At 38.3% G+C, this 24,718-nt stretch overlaps 1 protein-coding gene across 2 annotated transcripts; it reads left to right on the top strand.

Annotated features, from left to right (window-relative positions):
- Positions 1-15,824: 15,824 nt before the first annotated feature.
- BTF3 (basic transcription factor 3) lies at positions 15,825-23,293 on the top strand. 2 transcript variants are annotated; one of them, XM_036886099.2, is made up of 6 exons: positions 15,825-15,958; positions 16,513-16,581; positions 19,893-20,006; positions 20,600-20,801; positions 22,000-22,056; positions 22,992-23,293. In XM_036886099.2, exons 2-6 carry the CDS (start codon positions 16,513-16,515, stop codon positions 23,036-23,038), a joined length of 489 nt encoding a protein of 162 aa, XP_036741994.1. In that variant the 5' UTR covers positions 15,825-15,958; the 3' UTR covers positions 23,039-23,293. The 2 variants fall into 2 exon arrangements, with proteins under 2 accessions (XP_036741994.1, XP_057350358.1); XM_057494375.1 differs by lacking the exon at positions 15,825-15,958 and adding an exon at positions 15,966-16,194.
- Positions 23,294-24,718: the final 1,425 nt, after the last annotated feature.

The raw sequence follows: 24,718 nt of genomic DNA, 5'->3' as shown, positions 1-24,718 counted from the left end.
AGGTACCAAAGGGAAAGGGACTGGAGAGGATGGGTGGGTAGAGAGGGATAAGGGGGGGGAAGAAGAAAGGGGGTATTATGATTAGTATGCATAATGTGGGGGGTGGGAGAAAGGGGAGGGCTGTGCAACACAGAGAAGACAAGTAGTGATTCTACAACATTTTGCTATGCTGATGGACAGTGACTGTAATGGGGTTTGTACGGGGGACTTGGTATAGGGGAGAGCCTAGTAAACATAATATTCTTCATGTAATTGTAGATTAATGATAACAAAAAAAAAGAGAAAGAAAAGGGGGATTACTCCCTGATAGGGTAAAACTAACTGCAAATCAATGATTAATGCATGCTTTACATATCCTTAATTTTGATCTTTTAAAGGGTGTCAGATGATCAGCTATGGATGTACATTTTTCTGATAATATTCCTTTCTCTAAAAAAAAAAAAAAAGTTCCTGTGTGGTGATCTCCAATAGGTTCTTCACAATGGTATAAAGGTTATATCAAAGTGTGGGCAAAGGGATTGTTTGTGTTTTTACAGAGGATCAAAGCCTAATTTGGCTACCCAGAAAACGAATTAAGATACGATATGAAGAAGAACTTCCAACATCAACATCCTCTGGAAGAGTCATTCCAGAAGATGATCATCAAAAAAACTTCAACAAAGACCGTGGCGCTGTTGCAGTTGTAGCTGCATTCATCCCATTGGTTCCTGTACTTGCCATTGGAATGAAAAAGGAGATATCTAAGCTGGCCTGTGCATACAGTAAAACAACAAATTTGACTGGATCTATACTGTTGGAACTCAACCAAGAATTAGGAGAAGTGCAAGTTGCAGTGCTCCAAAATTGTGTGACTATAAACTATCTACTGTTAAAAGAACATATGGGATATGAACAGTTCCCAGGAATGTGTTGTTTTGTCTGATTTTTCTCAAACTATTCAAATTCAGTTAGACAATATCTATCATATCATTGATAAGTTTTCACAAATGCCTAGGGTACCTAACTGGTTTTCTTGGTTTCACTGGATATGGCTGGTAATTGTAGGTCTGCTCTGGTTATGAAGCTGTATTCCTATTACGTTAATGTGTACGCAATTCAATTAGTAGTTTAAAACCTATACATGCTTATGTTACACTACAAGAAGATATGTCAAAGAAATAATCAATCTTCCCATGTTTTCTGCCACCTGCTACTTCTATAGTTTCTCTTCTTCCTTCCTAATTACAACCCTTTAGTAGAATTCGTGCCTCATATAGAAAATTACCGAGTATCATAATTCTTCCAAGTGGTAAAGATACCTCAAGACAAATGCTGGGCATAGAAGCCACAGGGCATAAATCTGCAAAGAAGTAAAAAGCTAACCTTTTCAAAGAATATTGCTTCTCTCTCACTTACCAACTTTACATTTCCCTGTATGGCCCCGGAAGATGACTGGTTAGCCAGAGACGGGTAAGATTCCTCAAAGGAGAAACAACCTAAGACAGGCACAGTCGCAGGGGGGCCATCAGGTGAGAAATTGGGGATCAACAGAGGGGAGGCTTAGAACCTCACCCCCCCGTTTTGAGAGAAATCTTCTGCATCCGTGGATGTTTTGTTGCCCTTGTCTAACTTGGATTAATACTTAGTCTATAGGCACAGACCTGATCATGTACATTTGCCCTCTTACAGCACTAAATTATGTTTTTTCTACCTTTATCTTGCATCTACCTACCACTTCAGCATTTTATTAAAATAATAATAGTAATAATAATAATAAGGGAGAAATGTGGGATTCACATATAAATCAAGTATAAAAATCAAACAAATAATCATATCTGACTTGATTGTTTATAGTTCATGATGCGTGATCAAAACTGAAAGTTTCTGTGATATGACTGCCCTTGCACTGTTCGCCATGTAAGAACTTACTCACTATGTAAGAACTTGTTCACCATGTAAGAACTTGTTTGTTATGCTTCAGAAGATTGGAGACTGTTGAGAATTAGGCTTGGGGTTGATTAATGATTGTGCATTGAGTCCCCTATACAGAATTTTATTGTTGTTGACAACCATTTGATCAATAAATATGAGAGATGCCCTCTCAAAAACAATTTAAAAAGTGCTCTTGTAACAAATATTGGTGAATATTTTAAATGTTTAATTAACACAATGGCAGTGTCCTTTCATGCCATTTGTACATGACATTCAACATGTAAACCTTAGTTTAACAAAGAATCTAGTAATATCTAATAATTTTTAAAGGGGGTCTTTGATTAATCTTTGGTCCTATTAACAAAATTAATAACATTTTGTACAGCATTTATAAATATAAAAAAAAATACATCCTTAAGGGGTTTTTGGGTTTTGTTTTTTATTTTATTTTAAGGGTTTGCACTCTTAACTGACAGTAGAGAAAATGGTAGAGACTGAAAAAGCAAAAAGTCTCCACCCTGAGCAACCCTCTTACTCCATTTCATTAGAAGAAAAGAAGACATTTTCCCCATCCCCAGTTTTTCTTTAGGAGTACCTGGGACGGAAGATTAATCTGTAGCTCTTGTTCAACTGGACATTTCATTGCTGGAGCTGAGACGTAAAGAGAGGTGGAGTTTGGGGTCAATGTGGAGGAAACGGTCTGGATCCTGCCAAGACTAACATTAGGGATGGCTGGAGGCTGAGAACAGCTGTGGGGGAGTGTCCTCCCCTACCTCAGCCTGCAGACCTCACCATGGACCAGCTGGAAAGCAAAAAGACAGAAGAGGTGGGAATCTGGGCTAAGGAAGGAGCAGGAAAGAAGGGGACTCTTCAGTCAAGCAACTGGGAGGGAATTCCTATAGCAGACTCTCGGGTCAGAGGTGGGAGGGTTTGGCCTCTCATGCATGGGGTGGAGGAGGAGAGGGAGAGGTGAAGTTACGTGACCCAGGTAACTGAGCAAAGGCAGGCTTGTACAGCTACTGCAAAGCTTGCTTCTGCAAGTAATGCGTATACCATCTGTCTCTCCAGGCCAGTAGAAGCGCTAATAAATGTTACATGTTGAAACTTTTGCACTAGCTTGTACATAAAAATTCCATATGCCAATTGACTGGACTATATGAACACATCTGTCAAAAGCAGGTCTCTTAGGCACAATTTAGGACATTCCAAAGCAGCTTTATAAATGTTTCAGCCTCCAAATGTTATGAATTAACTCTCATAAGCCAGTCTACTCTCGCCGAGTAAAGGATTAGGCCAAATGTCCAAATAATTCAAGTCAGAAACACTCTTCTACCATTATAGAGAGTATCAGTAGCAAAGTCTTTCTCCCCCCAAATTAAGCTGCCTATTAACTCAGTGTTTGATGTCACATTGTTAACATATGTTAATATGGCCAAAATGATAGCATACTTTATGTATTATGGGCTTGAAAAGTACCACTTTTTTTTACAAGATTTTTTGCAAGATTTTTTACAAGATTATGTTACTCCAATAACATTTACAGTTTACAATGTACATTAACATGTTTTAGGTGATGTAATCTCAGGTGCCAAATGTACTTCATTTTATTTTACACCCATTCTCTCCCTGCAACAAGAGATGCATGAAGGAGGAAGCAATGCAACCCTTCCTTTAGTGGGAAGCTTAGATATAAACTTCATGTGCTTAGACTTTGCACTTATATTAACTCTAGGAACTGGAAAATTTGCTTCTTCCTTTTACTTCATACTAATTGTTTTTCTGTCCTTATTAACCTTTATGAAAATGTCTTTAAAAAAGCAAGTATAAGTAATGAATTAATGAATTGGATAATGGAATCAGGATCTTCAAATGTCTCAACATGATGGGATGGAAAGATACTAACAGAATGAAATGTAGCAGGAGGGAATGTAAATCATACCTAGGATTCAGAAAACTAAAACTGGATGGAGGAAGAATTCAGCGTATCAGCAGGACATGTGAAGAAAGACTTAAGAGATTTCAGTTCTCTACTCAATAGGCATTCGGCTGCCCTGGTGTAATCTTAGACCATGCTTACAGATGAAAACTGTCCACAAAAGGTGGAGAGATATTCTTCCTCAATTCTGGTTCAGATATTATGTTCAGATATAGGTACCTAATTCTAACACTAAATTGTAGTGGATCCAAACGGGGCAACTGAACTGGTAAACAAGACATACATAGTGCCTGCCCCTAAAGGATGTCTCATGCAATAGGGAAACTGAGTCAAATGAATGTCAGTTCAAGGAACCTATGGGTAAGTTTGGCCTCAAAAAGGAAAAGCTTAGAGGAGCCATTCAGTATGGAGGGAATAAAATTTCAATGACCAAATATTTGAAGATTCATCATATATGAGAGATTAAATCTATTTCATATGGAAAAATTAGAACCAATAAGTGAACTTTACTGGAAGACAGAGTTTAGCTCACTGTAAGGGGGAGAAAGATCCTCTGTCTGTTAGCACATCCATTCCCACTGGGAGTAACAGTGCCCTCAAAGGGACAAAAATTGATTCTTTGGAGAGGGAGATGAAAAATGTTATGACAATGATTTCTGGTCCTCTGAAGCTCAGTCTTACCCAACAAAATCTTATTTTTTAGTGTTTAATTGCTCTTGTTGAGTTTTCTTGAGCATCAGTGAGCGGCACTGGAACTGATATGGAAGATACACAAATGCATGCTGGGCCAGTTCTATAAAACTATGGTCAACATATGGCTGTGATTTTAGGATTTTTCTCTCACTTGTCTGCTCAATCTCAGTCAGATCATGAGAGGAGGCCTGCACGTGCTATTGGCTGCCACTGGCTGCCTTGAAGATGTTGTTTATGTTGGATTCTCTGTGCTTTGTGTGTGACTTGAGCTTTGAGAAGTAAATAAAAATGGCTTATATTTTACTATTTAATTCTACAAAAGTTAGTCAACCCATCATTAACTATGTCAAGTTCTGAAAAGAAAGTGTCAACAATATTTGCATAAACATCTAGCTTCAAGTTGAGTTAAAAGCCATTTTCTCATATCAAGCAAAGATTAAAAGTTAATATACTTCTAAAATTGCTAATATGTATATATAATTTGATGCCTTAGTTTATAAGTAAATAAATTAATTAAAAGTTACCCAGCAGATGCAGTTATAAAGGTAAGTCAAATATTAATAGCTTTGATTTTCAATTTAACTAAAAATTTTAACTTAAAATTTTTTGTTCTTAACCCTGTATTAAATAAAAAGAGCAAGTGTGCATATACTCTTCTGATGTATAATGCATAGTTATACATACACTACATAAAGAGATATACAGTATTTCTGTGGTATTACAATTTCAATTTCATGGGGGTGGTGATTAGGCAAAAGCATGTGTAAAAAGGTTCTTTAGAGGAATTATACTTTCTTTTAGAATGATAATATTTTTTAAACTGAGAAACTCTGAATTAAAGCCATCTAAGCTTTTTGGCATGAAAATTGTTTTGCTTTTGGTTTGCCAGGATGCATCCCAGCCAAAATTTAAAATAAGAATGGGTCTATTCACATTCTCTTCTTGTCCTCATGTCCCCTTTCTTGCTTTTTTTCCATTCCAAGTTGTACATCATCTAATAAGAGAGTCAGTTTTCCTTTTGGGGGCCACAATCCCATTTCCTAACTCCAGTGGTGGTAGGTGACCCAGGCCTCGCCAGCAGTGGACGTGTTACTTGAACCTGGCTGATCAGAGTTAAGCCTGGGACTTGTGCTGGAACTGAGATGAGATCTTTGTCTACAAGGATTACATTTGTCAGGTTGTGAGCTTGGAGCTGCTGGAGTCTCTTTGCCATAAGCAGGGAAAAGCCTGCCAGAGAGTAAATCCAAACCAGGAGTAGGGAGAGTCAGATAATCAATGGAGAGAGACAGTGTGCAGTGCTATCACTGAGAACCTAGATCCAGTCATGCCTGAAGCTATCTAAAACCCTGGAGATCTTGGTGTCCTTTGGGGTAAGCCACCTGTGTTGTGTCTCTGTTACTAGCAACCAGAAAGGTTTTCACTTAATAAGCCAACTCTGCCTAGTTTGCTCCTTCCATGACTGTCCAGAGTGCAGGAACCCCTCTCCAGTTCCTCAGTCAAATCTGCTTTTCCCACCTGGGCCATGACCCATCACATTCTCCTTCTCTAAACCCTACTCTTTGGAAGATTATTATACTTCTTGTTGGGTACTCTTTTGAATCTGAGACACTAATCCTAGAGCAGTTTTTCGGGTGCCATTTTCCCATTTCTTGGTTAAATTGTGAATTACTGTTCATTTGAAAGAATGTGTTTGATTTCCTTTTTGCTGACACCTCCACAATGTTTGCCATAGATGTAAGTATATATAATTACGTGACATTCTGTTATTAGCAGCTTGCTTATCATTAAGTATGTATCATTAAGGTACAACACAGTGAAAGGCAACAACCATGAATCTGTATTTATGAAATTCTATTCTGATCTCCAAGAAAAATGTCTATTGTTAATTTATGACAGATAAACTGAAGGTGAAACTAATAATCTTATTACAAGGTATGTAAATACAATTTTTAAAAATTGAACTACAGCATATTGGCTAATATATTTTATAATTTGTAAGGTTCTAACTAGTGCATTCACTAGCAACTAAAGTTGTTCAGTATTTCTCATGAGTATTAGATTTAATAATCTGACACACAATAACCTGAAATTAGTGAATTCTTGATTTTCAACACACTTACTCCCAAATGCTTTCTTCTCAAAAGAAAGACGAAAGGAAGGAAGGGAAGGCAGAAAGACAGACATTGGGATTTGTAAGGCCAAGATACTAGCAGCAAAAGATGGTTTCTGTAATTCTCTGGAAGCACAATAAGTTAACATTGTCCATTTTTCTTTGGACACAAATCATTGAACAGTAGATCACCTAATGGGAGGTGAAGGTTGTGGCTTATTTTATCAGTAACTGACAGTAAAAAATGAGACTCATTAAGGAGATTTAATTCACTAGGAAGGTGTAGGTTGGGATATAGTACACTTGACGACATCCAAATAAATTCAGGAGACATCAGAGGATATGGGCCTGGGAACAAGGGGCCAGGGTTTGTGATACAAATTCAAAAATTAGCAGAGACTCGATAGTGGAGGCTCATAAAATGACTGGATGAGAGAGAAAAGCCGAAGTTTCTGCAGAAAGTCCAAGCACAAGGAAATAAGGCGAATCTAAAAAGGTATTTGAAAAAATAAGCCAACCCAGCATCAGAAAAAGTAACAAACTGACAGAGAAAAGAACAAAAGGCCATATTGTAAGTGCCTATATTTCACAGCTGTTGAGAAGGTGGGAAAGGAAGTGATTTTGTGATTTTGCTAAGTAGGCAACAGGGCAATCTTTGCTTACATTATACCTTATATGTTAAATCAGCTAGTGGGTAGGGCTTCATTTTGATCCTAGTTGATGGAAGACAGATGTTTGGCATCTGGTTCTATAACCAAGTAGTCAGTTTTAGAGCAGCTGGCTGTCATGCCTGGCCCAATCTTTGTGGGGAACAGTGATTTGCCAACAGTTGGGTATCCAGATTTTGGGGGAGTGGGGAGTACATGAAGTATTTCACCCAAAATACATGGAAAGATTTTTGCTTTTTAATGGTACATATTTTTGGTACCTATTATCAAAAAGTAGCTGTAATTTTATTATATTCCAAATTTCTAATAAAATTCTAGCATGGGTGTGGATAAAATGAGAGTTCCTGTGGCCAGGATTCTCACCTGGCCCTGGTTGACTGGCTCACTGCACACCTGTGGGCAATACATGGCTGTTGACTCTATAAAAAGAAATCCGCCCAGTGCTCTGCACGCGACATGGTGACAGGGCTGCCCGGCTGCAGAAGAGCAGAGCAAAGGCTGGAGTGGTGGCAGTGCCGAAGACAGAGGCCCAGGGGATGGCTGGGTGGGACGACTGTGCAGAGAGGCCCAGAGGACAGCTGTGCGAACAGAGGGGCCCAGAGGCAGAGACTGGCTTGCTGCCTGCAGACTGGCTCTGAGTGAATGGGATTCTAGTGACTGAAATGCCACCTGGAAATAAACTTGGGTATAACCCTTTCACCCAAAGAACGTTTTGCTGTCAATTTCTTTGGTCACTGAATCCATAGTGAACTTGCCTGGGGCTGAAACCCATTGGCAAGACAATGGGATATTACCTTTGTAACTAATAATCTGTAGAGCTGTCATGCTTTATATTACTCACCTGGTTATTTTGTTTATACCTAAGCTACAGCTGTCAGCTAAGTGGGGCTGAAGGCTCTTATAGATTCCTCTTCATTCATGTTCACCAACCTGGAAGCTCTCTAAGCTCTGTCCTTTTGGACTTTTATGGAGGCTTCATTACCCAGGCATGATTGATTAAACCATTGGCCATTGGTAATTGAACTTACTTTCTAGCTCCTCCCCTCACCTCAGAGGTGTGTGTGGGGAGGAGACTAAGTTACAACCCTCTATTCATGGTTGGTTCCCCTGGCACCAGCCCCCATTCTTAGGAGCTTGCCAAAAAATCATCTCATGAATGTAAATGCAGGTGTGGTTGAAAGGGGCTTGTTATGAATATCAAGACACCTTACTACTCTTATCACGTAGGAAATTCCTAGGGTTTGGGAGCTCTGTGCTAGATTCAGGACAGAGAGCAAATGTACTTTGCAAACCAAAATATCCCAAAAGCCTATAGCACTAATTGTTTCCATTGTATTTGTCAACTACTGCCACAATAATACTGTGTAACAAACACCTCAAACTCAGTAGCTTACAACAAGAATTTATTTTCATGCTTATGGGTCTGTAGGCCAGCTGTAAGGGTTTGGCCAGGTAGCCTTAGTTTCTGACTACAGATAGGTTCAGGACTGCTCTACAGGTGTTCACTGTGGGCCCAGACTTAAGGGGCTGTGGCTATTCTTCCATGGTGACCACCAAGAAAAGTAAAAAAAACCCCATACAAATACATTTAAGGTCTCTGCTTGTCTCACATCTGCTAATATTCCACTGGTGAAAGCCAGTTTTATCTGAGTCCAAAAGCAATCCATTGAACAGAGATAGAACGCATATTTACTAAATAAATTCAAATTCTTCCCCACTGAGAAGCAGTTGGTAGCGTGCACTCTCTCTCCCACCTTTTTCTTCCTTCCTTCTCCTATGACAGTCTTTCCTGTTTTGCTCCTTGACGTCTTTGCTCCTGTGAATCCTTCAGTGACTTTTGATGGTCAATGCTTTGGTCCATTTAGGTCTGAGGAAGTTGATGACAATTGAGACTGGGGAATGGTTAGTTCAATATTGCTCTACATAAGTGCTGTCACCAGACTGAGATAAATATATCATTTCTGGTATTTTTTACCCTGTTCTTCTATTTTCAAAATAAAAATGAAGGTAAAGGAAACTTTGTTGTTGTTACTCGTGTGTTCTGTAAGATGTGAAGGACTAGGGAAAGAGTGATAGGAGATTAAATCTGCGAAGCTAGGGTGAGACTGTGTGGTTTTATAGGTTATACTGAGTTCAGATTTTATTCTAAATCCAACGAGCAGCCATTGGAGTGCTATAAACAAAGGAGTATCATCATTTGCTTTTTTTAAAAACAACTGCTGCATAGAGAACTACAGGGGCCAAGTGGGACAGGACCAGGGTGGGGGTGGGGGCAGTATAAGTTAAAAGGCTGTTGTAATTGCCCAGGTGAGTGACGGTGGTAGTTTGGGTTAGGATGGCAACAACAAATATCAAATATAGTCAATGGTCAAAGCTGGTATATATTTTGGAGGTAGGACCAAAACATTTGCTGATAGATTTGATATGGGAGGTTATAGGAAGAAAGGAGAGATCTGACTCAGTACTGATTTAACAGCAGATGGGAAATAGTTGTTCTAGCTTAGACATGGTACATTTGGGGGTGCATGGTACCCCCAAGAGGTGAGCACACTATCTAGATATTGATAATGAGCAAGCAGTTGAACATATTTTTACTGAGCATCAGGTACAGAGTTGAGATAATCATATTTCTTGGTAGTCAGTAACACAGTATAATGCTTACGGGCATGTAATTATTTCAGATTGTGGAACAGAATGCCTGGGTTCATATTTGAGCTTTGCCATTTACTAGCACTGTGGCTTTAAGCAAATTACTTAAACTCTCTGTGTCTCAATTTCCCAATTGTAAAATGGGAGTAATAGTACCTATTTCATAGGATCCAATGAGTTAATATATGTAAAGCAGTAAGAACAATGCCTAATGTAAAGGCTATATGAACATTAGCCGTTATTAGCACATTGTCAACTTCAGTCTAGGCAAGGCCCTGTCACTGAGTTTTCTTCTTTCTTTCTGATCTTCACCCCCAGTATCCTCCTCAACAAAGTATCAACATGAATGTTTCTTTTCCACACCAACCAATTCTCTAGTTCTCTGGACAATAACTGGGTGTCTAATATTTCAATACAATGAAGACACTACCTACCTGGAGTTAGAATAGGTACCACAAGTTAAAGGGGCAGAGTCTCTAGGGGCTTCAGATGCCAATCCCAAATCCTGGAATACCCTGACCTCCGACCAACTGGCCAGAATAAACAGAGGGTTCTCATAACCTTCTCTTCAGGTTCAGTAATTTGTTACAGTGGCTCACAAAACTTGGAAGGATAATTTATATATGTTTGCCAGTTTATTATAAAGGATACTAATTAAGAACTTCCAAATGTAAGGGACTTGTAAGGCCAGTAGTAGTGGTGAGTGTGTGCTTTTTGGAGTCTCTAGGCCCTTTCTTGGCTGTGTTACCCTCCCAGCACCTTAATGTATTCACCAACCTGGAAGCTCTCCAAACTCTGTTGTTTAAGGTTTTTATGGAGGTTTCATTACATAGACATGATTGGTAATTGAATACAACCTCTAGGCCCTCTCCCCTCCCTGGAGGTTTGGGGTTGGCGGGTGGAGGATGGACTGAAAGTTCTAGCCCTCAACCCTCTAATCATGCCTTGGTCTTTATGGCAACCTGCCCCATCCTGAAACTATCTAGGGGACCCCAGTACACCAGTCATCTCATTAGCATACAAAATATACTCTCCTTTATCACTCCCTGAGTTTTGGGAGCTCCAGCACAGAAACCTGGGACAAAACCAAATATATATTTTCCATTATACCACACCACTCTGTTGAAATATATAACCTTAAACATGCATATATATTTGTACTATATATGTTGTTTAGTGTGTTTTAGAACTTTTATTGTTAAGTATACTAAATATAGAAAACTGCAAACCACTACACAGGTCAGAGCATAGACCCTTGCTCACTACCCTAGCAACCTTCCACATGCTCTTTTCTTCTCCCAAGAATAACTTCTATCCTGATGTTCATGAAAATTATTTCTTTTTCAGTTTTACCACTGACACATGCATCCCTAAACACTATAGTTTTGCCTGTTTTCTTTTTTGTATCTCTCAGCTCTCTTTTTATCTACAGAATTCCTTTTCTCCTCTTTTTTCTTCTTTTTCCCTTGGATTGTTGATGTACCAGATTCATTTTCCTGTCATTTCATGTAATGTGAATTTTATTGATTGCATTTATGGAATAACATATTTTTTGTCCTTTATATTTTCTGTAAATTGATGGCTTGATCACCATGGTATTAAAAATTTTTTACTTCTGTTCAACAAGAGTACTACAGACAAATCCAATGGACCAGAGGATATTTGCAATATCAAGGAGAGATTAAAAAATAGATGACAATATATGTAAGAATCTAGCTAACCAACAATGCTTAAGATCATCAGAAAATTTTCTCTATTAAAATACACTAAAGATTGGAAAAAAGATACATTATGTTTATGAATGTGAAAATTCGGTTGGATAAGGTAGACTGATATTCAGCATCCATTCAAACTTCTTTTGAGCTTGCTTAAAAACTAAATTTCCCAGACATCCTTGCAGTTAAGGTTCTAGAGATAAATGATTTCTGCCAGTTAGGTACATTTGAGTAAGATTTGAAAGGTATGAGTAAGGCAAAAGCCTTCTTCCTGCTGCTTTGTTTTCTGGCTGAGCAGTATGTTGGTGACAACTAGTGTTTCCTACAGCTGGTTTCTGGGGCACTTCCACTTGGTGGGCTCGAGTACTTGCTGCTACAGTGCCTTCTTGATTCTGGAACTATAGCTACACTAGGGTATTTTTAATGTCAGTTACTCTGGTTGTGGGGTCTTGATTCTCCATCATTCTGATGGGTGGGGGCAGTGGTAGCAGCTCCCCTTGACAGCCCGTTTGTGCAGTACTGCATTATCCTGGAACTCATTTCTGACAGCCCAGGCAAAAACCCACTCCTCCAGCCTTTTAAATAATTTTAGAAGCACAAGTTCCCTATCTTAAAATCTCTAAATATGTAAAATAGCCAGATCTATTTCCTGCAATTAAATGCAGACTCATATAATAATTAGGAAATATATAAAAGCTTCCCAAATTAATCTACACAATCCATCCCAATCAAAACTTTAAATAATTGAACAAAACCTAAGATGTATATGGAATAAAGGTCTGAAAATATCTCAACTTCAAAAATGAAAACCAGGTTATCACCTATATTAAGAATATTGAGTCTGTGTATTAATTTAATAATTGTTGATGCTGGGTGATGGGTCTATGAAGGTTCATTACATTATTTTTACTTTTACATGCCTGAACTTTTCCATAATAATGTAAAAAGGATATTCAGTCTGGTGTTCAAAAAGTTAGGGTTGGAATGATAAATTTGGGACTCATCAAAATAAAGGTAACATTTAAAGTCATGGGCTTGGATGAAACCACTTAGTGAGACTATAGACAGAAAAGAACACATGACTATAATATGAGCAACTACAGTAGTCACAGAAAGAAGATAAAGCAAAGTAGACTGAGGGGATGCCAGTAAGGCAAGAGGAAACTAAGAGGTGAGATGTTCAAAGCCTAGAGAAAAAAAAGTTTCAAAAGTGTGGAAGCGGCCAAGTGTATCAAATGGAACCTAGTTGGCTAAAATGAGAATTGAGAACTTAACCTTTTGGATATGTTGAGATGGAGGTTTAGAAAACCTTTTGGAGAAATTCTACTTAAAAAGGGAGCACAAAAATTAAGTAGAAGCTGGAGGGGAACAGAGGTCAAAAGAACATTTTTTTGTTTTGTTCTCTTTTACAATACCTGATATAGTAAGGCATATTAGTCTACTGAGTGCAGTATTCATTTGAAATAGGGAAAGCAGACATATAGGAGGGAAACAATGGAAGACTCAAAGTCCTGAATGAAATAAACAAAAGTACAAGTAGAGGGAACATTTCTTCCTTGTATAGCAGGGGAAAGGTAATATTGATAGGTTCAGATATATGTAGTTGCACAGATTTGGTGAAGGGAGGAAGAGATTGTGTTTATTTTCATATTTTTACACTTTAAGCCTCAGTTTTCTTACCAGTAATACAAAAATACTACCTCAGATGACTTCTGTAAGGATACAATAATCAAAGGGTCAAAATTCAACATTAACCTGGTGGAAAATTGTTAAGAATTCTAGTTCAGTTCTCCATCAACTCAACAAAATTATCAATCTCTCATTTTGCATTTAATAAAATACCACAACTAATAATAACTATGATGGATGTAACTTAATGAGATTGAAAGTCTTAATGTCAGAGAAGGCTTTCCTGAGACATTTACACTTAAAGCTAAATGAGGTGTAGATATTAACTTGACAAAGGTGTGGGTGCTAGAAGACAAGTTCAAGGAGGTCTAGAAACTTAAAAAAAAAAAAAAAGTCCACTGTGTCTATCAGTCAAGGGCCAGATAATGAAGCAACTAAAAGCATGGGAACATTTATCCTCATCATAGGTCAGAATGGGAATCTTAAGAAATAAACATAATACAAGTAAATATTTGAGCTTTTGCTAAAGCAGACTTAAGTCCAAATGTAACATGAAAACAATTCATGGACTCTGATTAGACCATAAACTATATCTTGCCTACTCTATTGACAGAGGCTGTGTTCAGTACTGAGTAAATGATTCTTAGGCTTGTTCAAGCTCAATAATAAAGTGTGGGAGCCAGTTATCTGTATTTGCCATACACACTGGGAGGCCACATAGGAAAGATAGCATGTAAGTTAGTTCCTCTTTTGTCTTTCTGAGCTAAGGTAGCAACTTAGTAACTTTCATGTAGAGCAAAAACAAAATCCTTTAGTTATTTTTTAAGAGAATGATATATAAATATTAGCAAAATTGGAATTTCCTAACCACTCACAAAAAAAGCAGAAGCAATTTAGAGGCAAACATAAAAATTTTCTTACCATTAGGGAAAGTTTCACGATTTTCGACATGCTGCAAGTCTTTAAAAATTAAAAAGAATGAGAGAAAAGTGGGAACCAAAAGAACTTAAGAAGTAACCTGAACATTTCCTGAAAATAGATGTGTAAAAGGTTAATCAAGTGGCAGGTAGGTACACAGAATCTTGTTTATGTAAATGCTCAGAAAACATCACATGACTGAGAAATTTCAAATTCCCCTCTATATAACATGGAGGAAGGGGGGAAAATTGTTCCTGAAAAAAGATGGGAGTATTTCTGTATATTTTGTAATGTTTCTATAGCACTGAATAGTGTTACCACAGTCATTTTGACCTTTATCTTTAGGACAGTGACCTACATAGCTTCACAGTCCAAACATGTTTTTCTGTATTAAACGTGACTCATTTTAGTAATAAAAGCAACATTGTTTTTTGAGAGAATATCAACTGATACAATTACTCTCGAAAGCAATAGTTGTCCGCACCAGTTACTTCTTAGAGACTTCAGTTTCAGCAAATTTACATGTGAGACGTATTCAAAAACAAAAAGATGAATCTTAATTGGAGAAATCTGCACCTATACTAGTTCTCTTGCTATATAAGTCATATTTTTTTAGCTAAGATTTCGGACTCATTTTTGAATACGGAAAAGCTTTTCACAGCAAATACCACAAAAGGGCTGACAGGACAGCATTTTTATTTAAATAGCCATTTTTAATAACGATATCGGTCGTTACATGTTAAGATCGTCTTCAAGCTTGTTATACCGTTCAGAAAATTTTAACTCACATCAGTTTAGCCTCCCTAAATAAACCGGGCACAAATTCTCCTTTGAATTACTCAGTTCAGCAACGTAGTTTGTTCAACGGTGATAACGCTGTCAAACCCATGCCAACTGGTATCAAAGGGTCAACTTTTTGTCAGAGAAACGAGAAGGAAGGTAAGTAATCACGCACACGGGTCTACACTTGCTGATATGCAGACCACCCGGTCCCATCCCCAGTCCGACTGATTTGGCTTCTGAGGAGTGCGGCTCGGGGATATATACCGAACACGCTTGCTAGGAATTCTGATCCATGGTCCTGCAACCTACCAAACCGCCTAACCTTTGGAAAGCAAAGTTAGCTTCATTGTTTCTGACAAAGTTCTGGCAAAATGTCTTGATAAGGGCTCATTCATGCCGAAGGGGACATGCTAAAACATTCCAGTGATCACTCCAATGTACACTATCCAGCGAGCGGAGAGCAACTACAGAAGTGAGCACACGCTACGCTTCCAAGCGGTTCCGCAAGCGTCAAGTGGCCCTTTCTTCAGAGAGTACAGATCTGGGAGGAAGCGGGGCCGGATGGATAAAGGGCCGACTTACTCAACCCTAAGCGGGTAAAGAACCGTGCTCTCCTCTCTATGTCCTCTCTCAAGGCTACTCCCGGTGCCTCCGGACCCGAGCGTCTCCTGCAACCCCCATCCGGCCTGCGCTGCTGGAGGAAAGTCGGGCAGAGGAACAGTCACAAACGCCCTGGCCTCAGGCCGCGCCTGCGCAGGGAGGTGCTGAGCCCGCGGAGAAGTCCGTTTCCTGAGTTTTGGAAGAAGTGGCGTTGCGTCACTTCCGGCACCCCTCTAGCTGCCATCTTGCGTCCCCGCGTGTGTGCTCCTAATCTCAGCAGGTCCGCCCGAGACCCACTGTGCGCGAACCCTAGTCCCCCGCGCGGTCCCATTTCCGCTCCAACAAGGTACAAAAAGGCTCTGGACGCCGGCGAGGGAGGAGGACGGGAACGGGGGCGGGAAGTGCCCGGAAGGAGCGAGACAGGGAGGGACAGGGCTGAGGAGGAAGGCGATGCGACGGACAGGCGCACCCACTCTGGCCGATTCTCGGGGGCGAGGTCGAGCCAGGGGCGGCTGCCCTGGGGGCGAGGCGACGCCGTCTCTTCCTCCACCTCGCTGCGGAACCCGAGGACAGGAGCCTCAGGTACCGCGAGGCCTGCGGAGAGTGGCTGGGCCGGGCCGGGCAGGCCCTGGCTAGGCCGAGGCCGGGCCAGGGCCGGGGTGGGGGTGCTGGCCAGGCGTGGGCGAGAGCCCTTTTCCGGGGCTGGGGTGGGGGGAGTTGTGGAGGGCGGGTGCTTTTTGGGCTCCCTTGAGACAAACGGGGAGCCTTGCGGGGTGGATTTGGGATCCAGGCCTCGGCCTTTGTAGGATACTTACTCCTCTTGCCGTCTTGGGAAGTAACTAGCGTGGAATGCTAGGGTGAACTAGACTTTTCCTCGCTGAGGGTTTCTTGTTTTTTTAGATGAAAGAAACTATCATGAACCAGGAGAAACTCGCCAAACTGCAGGCACAAGTGCGCATTGGTGGGAAAGTAAGTTTTAGAGTTTTTTTTTTTTTTGTAGTATCTTTGGCTTGTCACTTAGTCGGTAGAGGGCATTTCATAGAGCTAGGAAATTTGGGGGAGGGAAAGGCGAGAGTTAAATTAGATACACAATAGAGCGTTTCAGTGAGACGTGTTGTTTATTAAAGAAAAAAGTGAATCTAGATAAAAAGTACTAAAACGACAAACATTGCTTTTATGTAAATATCTTTTAAGTGTAACCGTGTAGAACAGAATGTTGCCTAATTTAATTAGTAGGAAATTGTATCTTTTTAGTTAGACCATCATTGTGGTCATCATACTCGATGGCCGTGTAGAACCGTGTAGAACAAAATGTTGCCTAATTTAATTAGTAGGAAATTGTATCTTTTTAGTTAGACCATCATTGTGGCCATCATACCCCATGTGCTTTCTTTGCTTTGGTTTAACTTGTATACAGTCAGGGCTTGTTTTTTTGTTGCTGTTGTTGTTCGTTTTAAATAACTAAGCTAACTATGAATTTAAGTTTCACCTATCTTTAGAACTATAGGTTATATTTTAAGGTTCTGAATAACTTATACTTAATAGCTATACATTTGTAACTCTTGTAAGTTGTTTATTTTCTAGGATATTTGAAGATTGTTTCTTTAGAGGTACATTTTGAAATTTAAGAGCAGTAACTATGAATTTGAAAATACTACCTAAGCAGGTATCTTTCTGTTTTGACATTGTATTTATGCTTAAACTGAGGGAATGAGAGTGATTGATTGGTAGGTTTCTAAATGACAGGTTTTCGGTTAATTGTTTTTTCCTGGTGGATACTGATCCCCTTCAAGGAGATTCTTTTTTGTACTTGGTAAGTTTATAGATTGTTCTCCGCGTACTATGTACTTAAATCAGAAGGCCACTCTAGACAAAGGTTTACCTAGTTGTATTTTGCATTGTGTTAGCACATTCCTAGTATTTAACAAGGTGTGGTAGCCGGTGGAACACAGCATGCCTTTACTTGGTAAAACTTGTAAAGCTTCCGTAGTACAAGTTTATTACCTGTTAATTTTTCCTAACTTTAAGCATTTACCTTGAAGAGACTTTACTGCGAAATAGCCAAAGGTTGCACTTAGACTTAAATAAGATATACTTACGTTAAATTACTGGACTTTGCCAGCAGTGAATGTATCCTGATCCTTTTTTCCCCCTGAAGCTAGTAGTCTTCAAGATCTATAACTATCCATGAATAACAGTAGGTATTTCTTATCCTTTTTAGCAATTGTGATAAGCTAGGTGTGGCCTTCTCGTCCTAGAACTCATATTCTTTGAGGGTCAGTGTTTCGATGCTCTTCTGTAGCTGTATTTAAATCATCATTCCTTTTTTTGCAGGTTTCAGAAGGAATGATTTGAATAATGTGCTTATGTGCCATCTTTTTGTTGTTACTCTGATCATTAGTTTTTAACTTGTGAGAGACATCATTCTAGGTTTAAGAGAAAGTGGAAATTATCTAGGATTTTTTAATTGCTTAGTTATTAATAGAAACTTTTTTGTTACTGTAATTTGGAAACATTTCCTTCACCTTTTAAGAAACCTACTTAGTATGAAATGTGAAATGAGGTGAGTTAATTTTGCCTTAGAGAAATCCATGTTAGGTACTTTCAGGTAAATGTTATGAAAGCCCTTTATTTCAGTGTCTGATCAGAGCATTAGTATTAACTTGAACCCCACATAATGTGAAGTGTGCAGAACCTACAGAAGGTGTGCTGGTTTTGTTTCTGTACTCTTACAGTAGTTCTTTAGAGAGTCTTTTAGAAAGGATTCTCTGGAAATCAGGTATCTATAATGACCAGTTCAAGGTGATTTTTATTCTTAAAGGTTTATTGGGGGTTTCCTATTCAGTATTTTTTGTAGTTATTGATACTTCTTCAGTTAACCTATGATTTATTTAAACCCTTATTATGCTGGATCCTGAGAATATAAAATTTAAGTTTAAAGTCTCTAGGGGGGCCTTAACACTAGTAAGGGAGATAAGGCATCTTCTTAAAAAAACTTCATCTCAGTACATACTGCAGTAGAAGCATTTTCTAAATATAGAGATGGAAATGATTTGGCTGGGATGGGGGAAAGGTAATTACAGAGTTCAGGGAAGTCACAAAAGAGACAATGACCTGAACAGGATTTTTAAAGGATGAATCTGAATCAGTATGGAGGTTGAGGGACAGTGAGGTAGGTGAGTTACATAAAGAGCTTACTCTGTATGAGAGAGTCTGAAAGAGTGTTATTATTAAAGAGTGTTAAGTAGAAAATAGGCATGACAGTTGCCCAGCTTTAAGAGTTTATAGGATATATTTGAGAAGAGGAGATTGGAAACTTGGCATATATGTACACAAGATCACATATGTTCTGAAGCCTGTATTCAGTCAAGTTATTGATTGCCTTCAGTGAGGGGGAGAGACTGTTCTTGATGCTGTTTATAGCAGTAAACAGAATAGAAACCCTCCAGGAGCTTCCATTCTAGCGAGGGTAGACAGACAACAAAATATATTCATAGTAGTGAGTGTTACGAAGAAAAGTAAACCTGAAGAGATAGAAAATGATGAGTGTGGGAGTTGTTATTTTACACTGGGAGGGTAGGAAAGGCCACTCTGACAGGGTGACACAAGATCAGAAATGTTTGTAGTGAGGGAGGGAGCCATGCAAGTGCTAAGGGAAGAGAAGAACAGTAAGTGCAGAGGCTCCTGATGTGGCCTAATTCAGCAGCAAGGAAGTTTATTTGACTGAGGTGAGTATATGCGTGTGATTAGAAAATGTTGAGAAAGGCATAGTAACCCAGGCAGGTCATGTAGGGGCCCTGCAGGTCAAGGTGATAACTTTCAGGTTTTACTCGGGTGCTATAGAAGTCTGTATACCCACTCATTTGTGTCATATACCATCTTGGCCTGTGAATATTAATGGGTGCTGATTTTTCTTGAAGAACAGAAGGTTAATCTCTAGACATAGAATGTCTAAATGAGGCTTGATTTAGGTTGACACATGCCACCTCTTTGATCAGTTCTAAAGCAGGTAATGTAAAAAGTAGGACTTGGAGAGATCATTCCTTTATTTATCTGACAAAACTAGAAACTTAGAAATTAATAAGAATTAGTAGGCAATTCCTTCTGTTCCCTCTTCTGGCTTCGGTCATTGCCCTAACTTGCATAAAAGTTTGTGGTTATGTAATTTTCTTAAATAGATCCAAAAGTTCAGAAAGGTATTAGAAACTGTTTCCATTTGAAAATGTCTGTTATTATAATATAAAGATGTGCTGTTTTCTTTCCTTTTCTCTCCCATTTAGGGAACTGCTCGCCGAAAGAAGAAGGTGGTTCACAGAACAGCTACAGCAGATGATAAAAAACTTCAGTTCTCTTTAAAGAAGTTAGGGGTAAACAATATCTCTGGCATTGAAGAGGTAAATGTCAAATTTTATTTCTTTTTTTTTTTTTTTTTTTTTCTCATTTCAAATGCATTTTATTGGGAAGGGGAAAGAAAGAGCAAAATGAAACAAGTTATATATATATATATATATTTTTTTTTTTGACCATTACATGCAATATTTATTTAATTCTCACAACAAATTCAGGAGGGAAGTTTTTCTCAATTTTTTCATTGTGGTAAAATACACATATAAAATTTACCTCCTTAACCAGTTTTAAGTATACATCTCAATAGTATTAAGTACAAATTTTATTTCTTTATAAAATAAAATTTGGCTGAAAAAAGTTCTAATGTTCATGCAGTAAATGATTTTTTTTTTTTTACTCTGCTTCCAACAGAGAATTTCATATCCTTCTAAAATAGGTTTCTACTCTTTTAATATCAGGAAGATAGTACTAAGTCTGAAAATGATAGGTAGCACTTTCCATTCTAGGCAAAATTTTACCTGTGCTTCACAGTGAAATGCTAGACTAGTTAGCTAGATTTCAGCTTTTGCTTAATAAAATGTTTGGTTTTAAAGGGATTTTAGTGGGGCACTGCTGATTAAAACAATTTTTTTCTTTATAGGTGAATATGTTCACAAACCAAGGAACAGTGATCCACTTCAACAATCCTAAAGTTCAGGCATCTCTGGCAGCGAACACTTTCACCATTACAGGCCATGCTGAGACAAAGCAGCTGACAGAAATGCTACCCAGCATCTTAAACCAGCTTGGTGCAGACAGTCTGACTAGTTTAAGGAGACTGGCTGAAGCTCTGCCCAAACAATGTGAGTTTCCTTGTAGTGGTTTTGCCCAGGGTTACTGATTTTTTTTATCAGATTCCTAAGATCTCAGTGTGCAAAGTAGAAAGGAATATCATGTGTTCAGTAGTATATCTGGTATGCTGTGATCATTGTACCTGATTTCAGTGGACTGTTTTCTGTTAGCCTTCTTGCTTTACTTAGATTAGAGACTTTAACATTTTTACCTTTATGTTGAAAATGTTAATTTTGGGCCTTTTTAATTATAGTTTAGATTTGGTTATAGTATAAATTACCAAATTTCTTCAGTTGTATCCACAAGTAGTACTATAAATCTTTAAGAATTGGCTGCCGCTTTTGTGGTGTTTTTAATTACAATATGGCAAGGATTTTGTTCAGGGCAGAAAAATCATATAATTGAAAAAGTGTATGTCGGGATATAGCCCTGTGTGCTGAGGCCTTCTGATTAAAATTTTGAAGAATGGGAATATAGAAGCAAGTCAGGCTTCTTTTATGGCCCATTATTTGGTCATGTTTTTCTAGGCATTCACTCAACTCTGCTTGAGTTAATATAGATATATAATATATATATATTATATAGAGAGATACACAGTCATGCCAAGAGGCAAAGGTTCTAGAAACTCTTAGGCTTTCAGAGCAGAAGCAGACTTGAAGTATGCCATGGAAAATCATACAGAGCTAGTACTTTGAGGTCTCAATTCTCAAGTGTTGTTCACTTTCTTGGTAATAAAAGGAAAGAAAGTGGATGTTTAACCACTGAAATATACTTCTTATTTTTTAATCATTTTATTTTCATTTCACTAAACGTTTTGTGAGCATCTCCCTTATGCCTAGCACGAAACAGTATTTGAGAAAACAGCCTCTTCATTTGCCTTTCAAAATAAGTCCTATCATAATTTGTTATGTGGGTTTACCTGTACCTGGGCAAGTCCCTCCCTGTTGTTTACATACTGCTTCAGGGCCTGTGGTGGGTCACATGGATTGAAAGGATGAGTATGGAATTTGGTTTATTGGCTGTTACTAGTATTTACCGCATTTGCAGACATCAGAACATCACATTATTGCTAGTACTATTCATGAAATCCCAAGTGTCACTCTTATCATGAATGTAAGTTGTAACACTTGACTTTTTGTATGTTCTTTTAGTTGTTTTTTTGAAGACTTAGACAAATGTGTGAATAATATTTGTATTTCCCTTTCACAGCTGTGGATGGAAAAGCACCACTTGCTACGGGAGAGGATGATGATGATGAAGTTCCAGGTGTGGACCTTCACTTGCAGTTAAACTTGAGAATCATAGCAAGGAAAAATTTAAAATATTGTATAGGAAAGACTACTTAACTCGAGAATCATAGCAAGGGAAAACTAAAAATATAGTATAGGAAAGACTACTTTGGGTGAGGGGGTATTGGAGGAAAGGGGTACATGAATCTCAGAATGAGGAAAGATAATGCAGTGTTATTTAGTTGGGAGTTAGGTTTGTACACTTGGCTTTTTTCTGTTCGGGATCCTAAGAAAATGTGGATATCTAAATTTAAATATTGAATAAGAATGTAAGTTGTGGCATAAATGTACTGACTGCTTGCATATTACAAATGATCCTTGTTTCCTACATTGAGATCCATAAGTTTATGAGAAGACATGGAGAAGCTGAGGTATCTTGGGATATAACCACCCTAAAATCAGCAGAAAAATATGTTGCAATCAGAGGCATTTTTCTGTCTTAGCTGTTAGTGGATAATTTATTTCCTAGTAAAACAAACTGGCAGTGGAATCACTAGACTCAGATATTTCCACTTGGCATAGACAGGTGTCCTTAGGAATCCAGGAAAACTTCAAATTCTTTGTAGTGGTGTCCTTTGGGTCTGTCCCCAATGTTGACTAATATATTACATTGCCTAATTTTAATTCTTAGAGTGGGACAGGAATGGGGAGGGTATATACATACATTTAAGTATAGTATTGTTATCAGCAAGTTGATGAATTTCATTTTTTCTTGTTTTAATTACATGCCAAAACATGCACTTCAGAATGTGCAAAATAGGTAGTGGTCTCATTGAAAATAAAGCGTTTACATTTTTATCCTGAATTAACTGTAGGATATACTTTGAGAGCATTTCCCTGTCTCTTTTTAAGATCTGTTGATTACTTGTAGAGTTGGCTTTTTTCTGAGTCTGCCTTTTTTTTTTCTTCTAGATCTTGTGGAAAATTTTGATGAGGCTTCCAAGAATGAAGCAAACTGAATTGAGTTAACTTCTGAAAAAGATAAAACTTGAAGAAGTTTCTGGGAGCTGCTATTTTATATTATGACTGCTTTTTAAAATTTTGTTCATGGATCTGAGAAAATCTGTAGATCTCTAATATTTTTAAGCCCAAGCCCTGGACACTGCAGCTCTTTTCAGTTTTTGCTTACACATAATTCATTTGCAGCTAATTAAGCTGAAGAAGCCTGGGAATAAAGTTTGAAACAAAGGTTAATAAAAGTTCTTTGCCTAGTATATGGTTTTATTTTTTATTTCATTGACACTGATATGTACACAGAAAGCTCATTATGGCATGTAATGTGGCTGATAATCTTTGATGGAATTAGACTTAAAATAGCAGTAGAAGATAACAAAGGTGGTATAAAGTTCTCATGTTTGAAAACTTCAGTCCTCAGGGCTTCTGTGGTTTATGTAATAGGTGTACTTATAAGAATATTCCTTAGTGGGTGAGCAAGGGGTTTTTTCTTTTAATACTATCTATGTTGTAAACATATACTGAATGCCTTACAAGTATTACTGCACTTAATTTTCTTTTACTTAATCATCAATCTGTGAAGGTAGAGTCTAATAGTTCCATTTTGTAGATATAATCTGAGGTTACTTGAAAAAAATGAAAAGTAGTTAATACTTAACTCCCTTCTATATAGGATATGCTTTAAGACACCTGAAAAAGAGTAGTGTTTGTAATAGGAATGTCACTTTTAAATGACAGGGCTTTTTTTTTTTTAGGTTTTTCTTTTTTAAGTTAATATACAGGAAGACTGACATGTATATATTTGTAAGACTTTCAACATGTAACACATGTAGTTACTACCATAATCAGGATACTGAAGAATTTCATCACCCCAGAAAGCTCTGTATAGGGCTGCTTTTTAAAGCAATTTAAAGTACTAGCAATTAAGTTGAAGCAACTTAAAAAAATTTACAAATGAGAACTAATTATGTATACTCTGTACCAAGGCCAATTGTGGAAGAAAATTATTAGTTTCTACTTGGGACAATAAGTTTTTCTTTTCAATTTCCATGCCAATTTGCAAGTACCTTTTGAAGGTACTATAGCTATATCTGAAAGTCACTATCAACTACCAAAAATGAAATGCATGAACAGTATTTGCACATCTTAACATTGCATTTCTTCAAAGAATGTGTATCAGTCCTGTGAAAGCATACTGATACAGTAACAAGGTCTCGGTGTACCAAATTACATGTTTCCAGAATATTGTGGATCAGCTTGGGCTGTGCTACATCCCTCTGTAGGTTCTAGACTGATGGGACGATAGCTTCCTGGCGGAGTGAGAACATGGGCCATGTGCTGGCTCTTAAAGCTGTTGCAGAGTAAATGTCATCTGATCACGAAAGTGGAATGGCTGAAGGAGGGCAGAGGATTGGAGGGGGGCTTGAGTTTGCATTTCTGATAAGCTCCCTGGTGGGGCTGATGGCACAGGTCTGCTGGCCAAGCTTCTTTTGAGTAGCACGATAAGAGGTTTCCTCCACTTATCCTGAGATTGGGGTGCCAGTGGCAGCTGACTTGAACATGTGAAAAATGCCACTATATGAATATCATGGCAGTTGTTTGTGCTAGATCTATATAGGAATGGGACTACAGGGAAGGGCAGTCTATGTCCATACTAGATCTATCCCAGGCCAACTTGCTTCTTG

The sequence above is a fragment of the Manis pentadactyla genome, chromosome 2 (assembly GCF_030020395.1).
Source record: "Manis pentadactyla isolate mManPen7 chromosome 2, mManPen7.hap1, whole genome shotgun sequence".
NCBI classification, from domain to species: domain Eukaryota; kingdom Metazoa; phylum Chordata; class Mammalia; order Pholidota; family Manidae; genus Manis; species Manis pentadactyla.
The sequence above is the reverse complement of the archived record's forward strand: the minus strand, read 5'-3'. Positions and strand labels throughout refer to the sequence as shown.

Bases quoted from the DNA above. Each gene is read 5' to 3' on its own strand.
- BTF3 (XM_057494375.1), top strand. From the start codon at position 16,063: ATGCGACGGACAGGCGCACCCACTCTGGCCGATTCTCGGGGGCGAGGT. The intron at 20,802-21,999 runs GTGAGTTTCCTT...TCCCTTTCACAG, and splicing joins TGAAGCTCTGCCCAAACAAT to CTGTGGATGGAAAAGCACCA. The intron at 22,057-22,991 runs GTGTGGACCTTC...TTTTTCTTCTAG, and splicing joins TGATGATGATGAAGTTCCAG to ATCTTGTGGAAAATTTTGAT.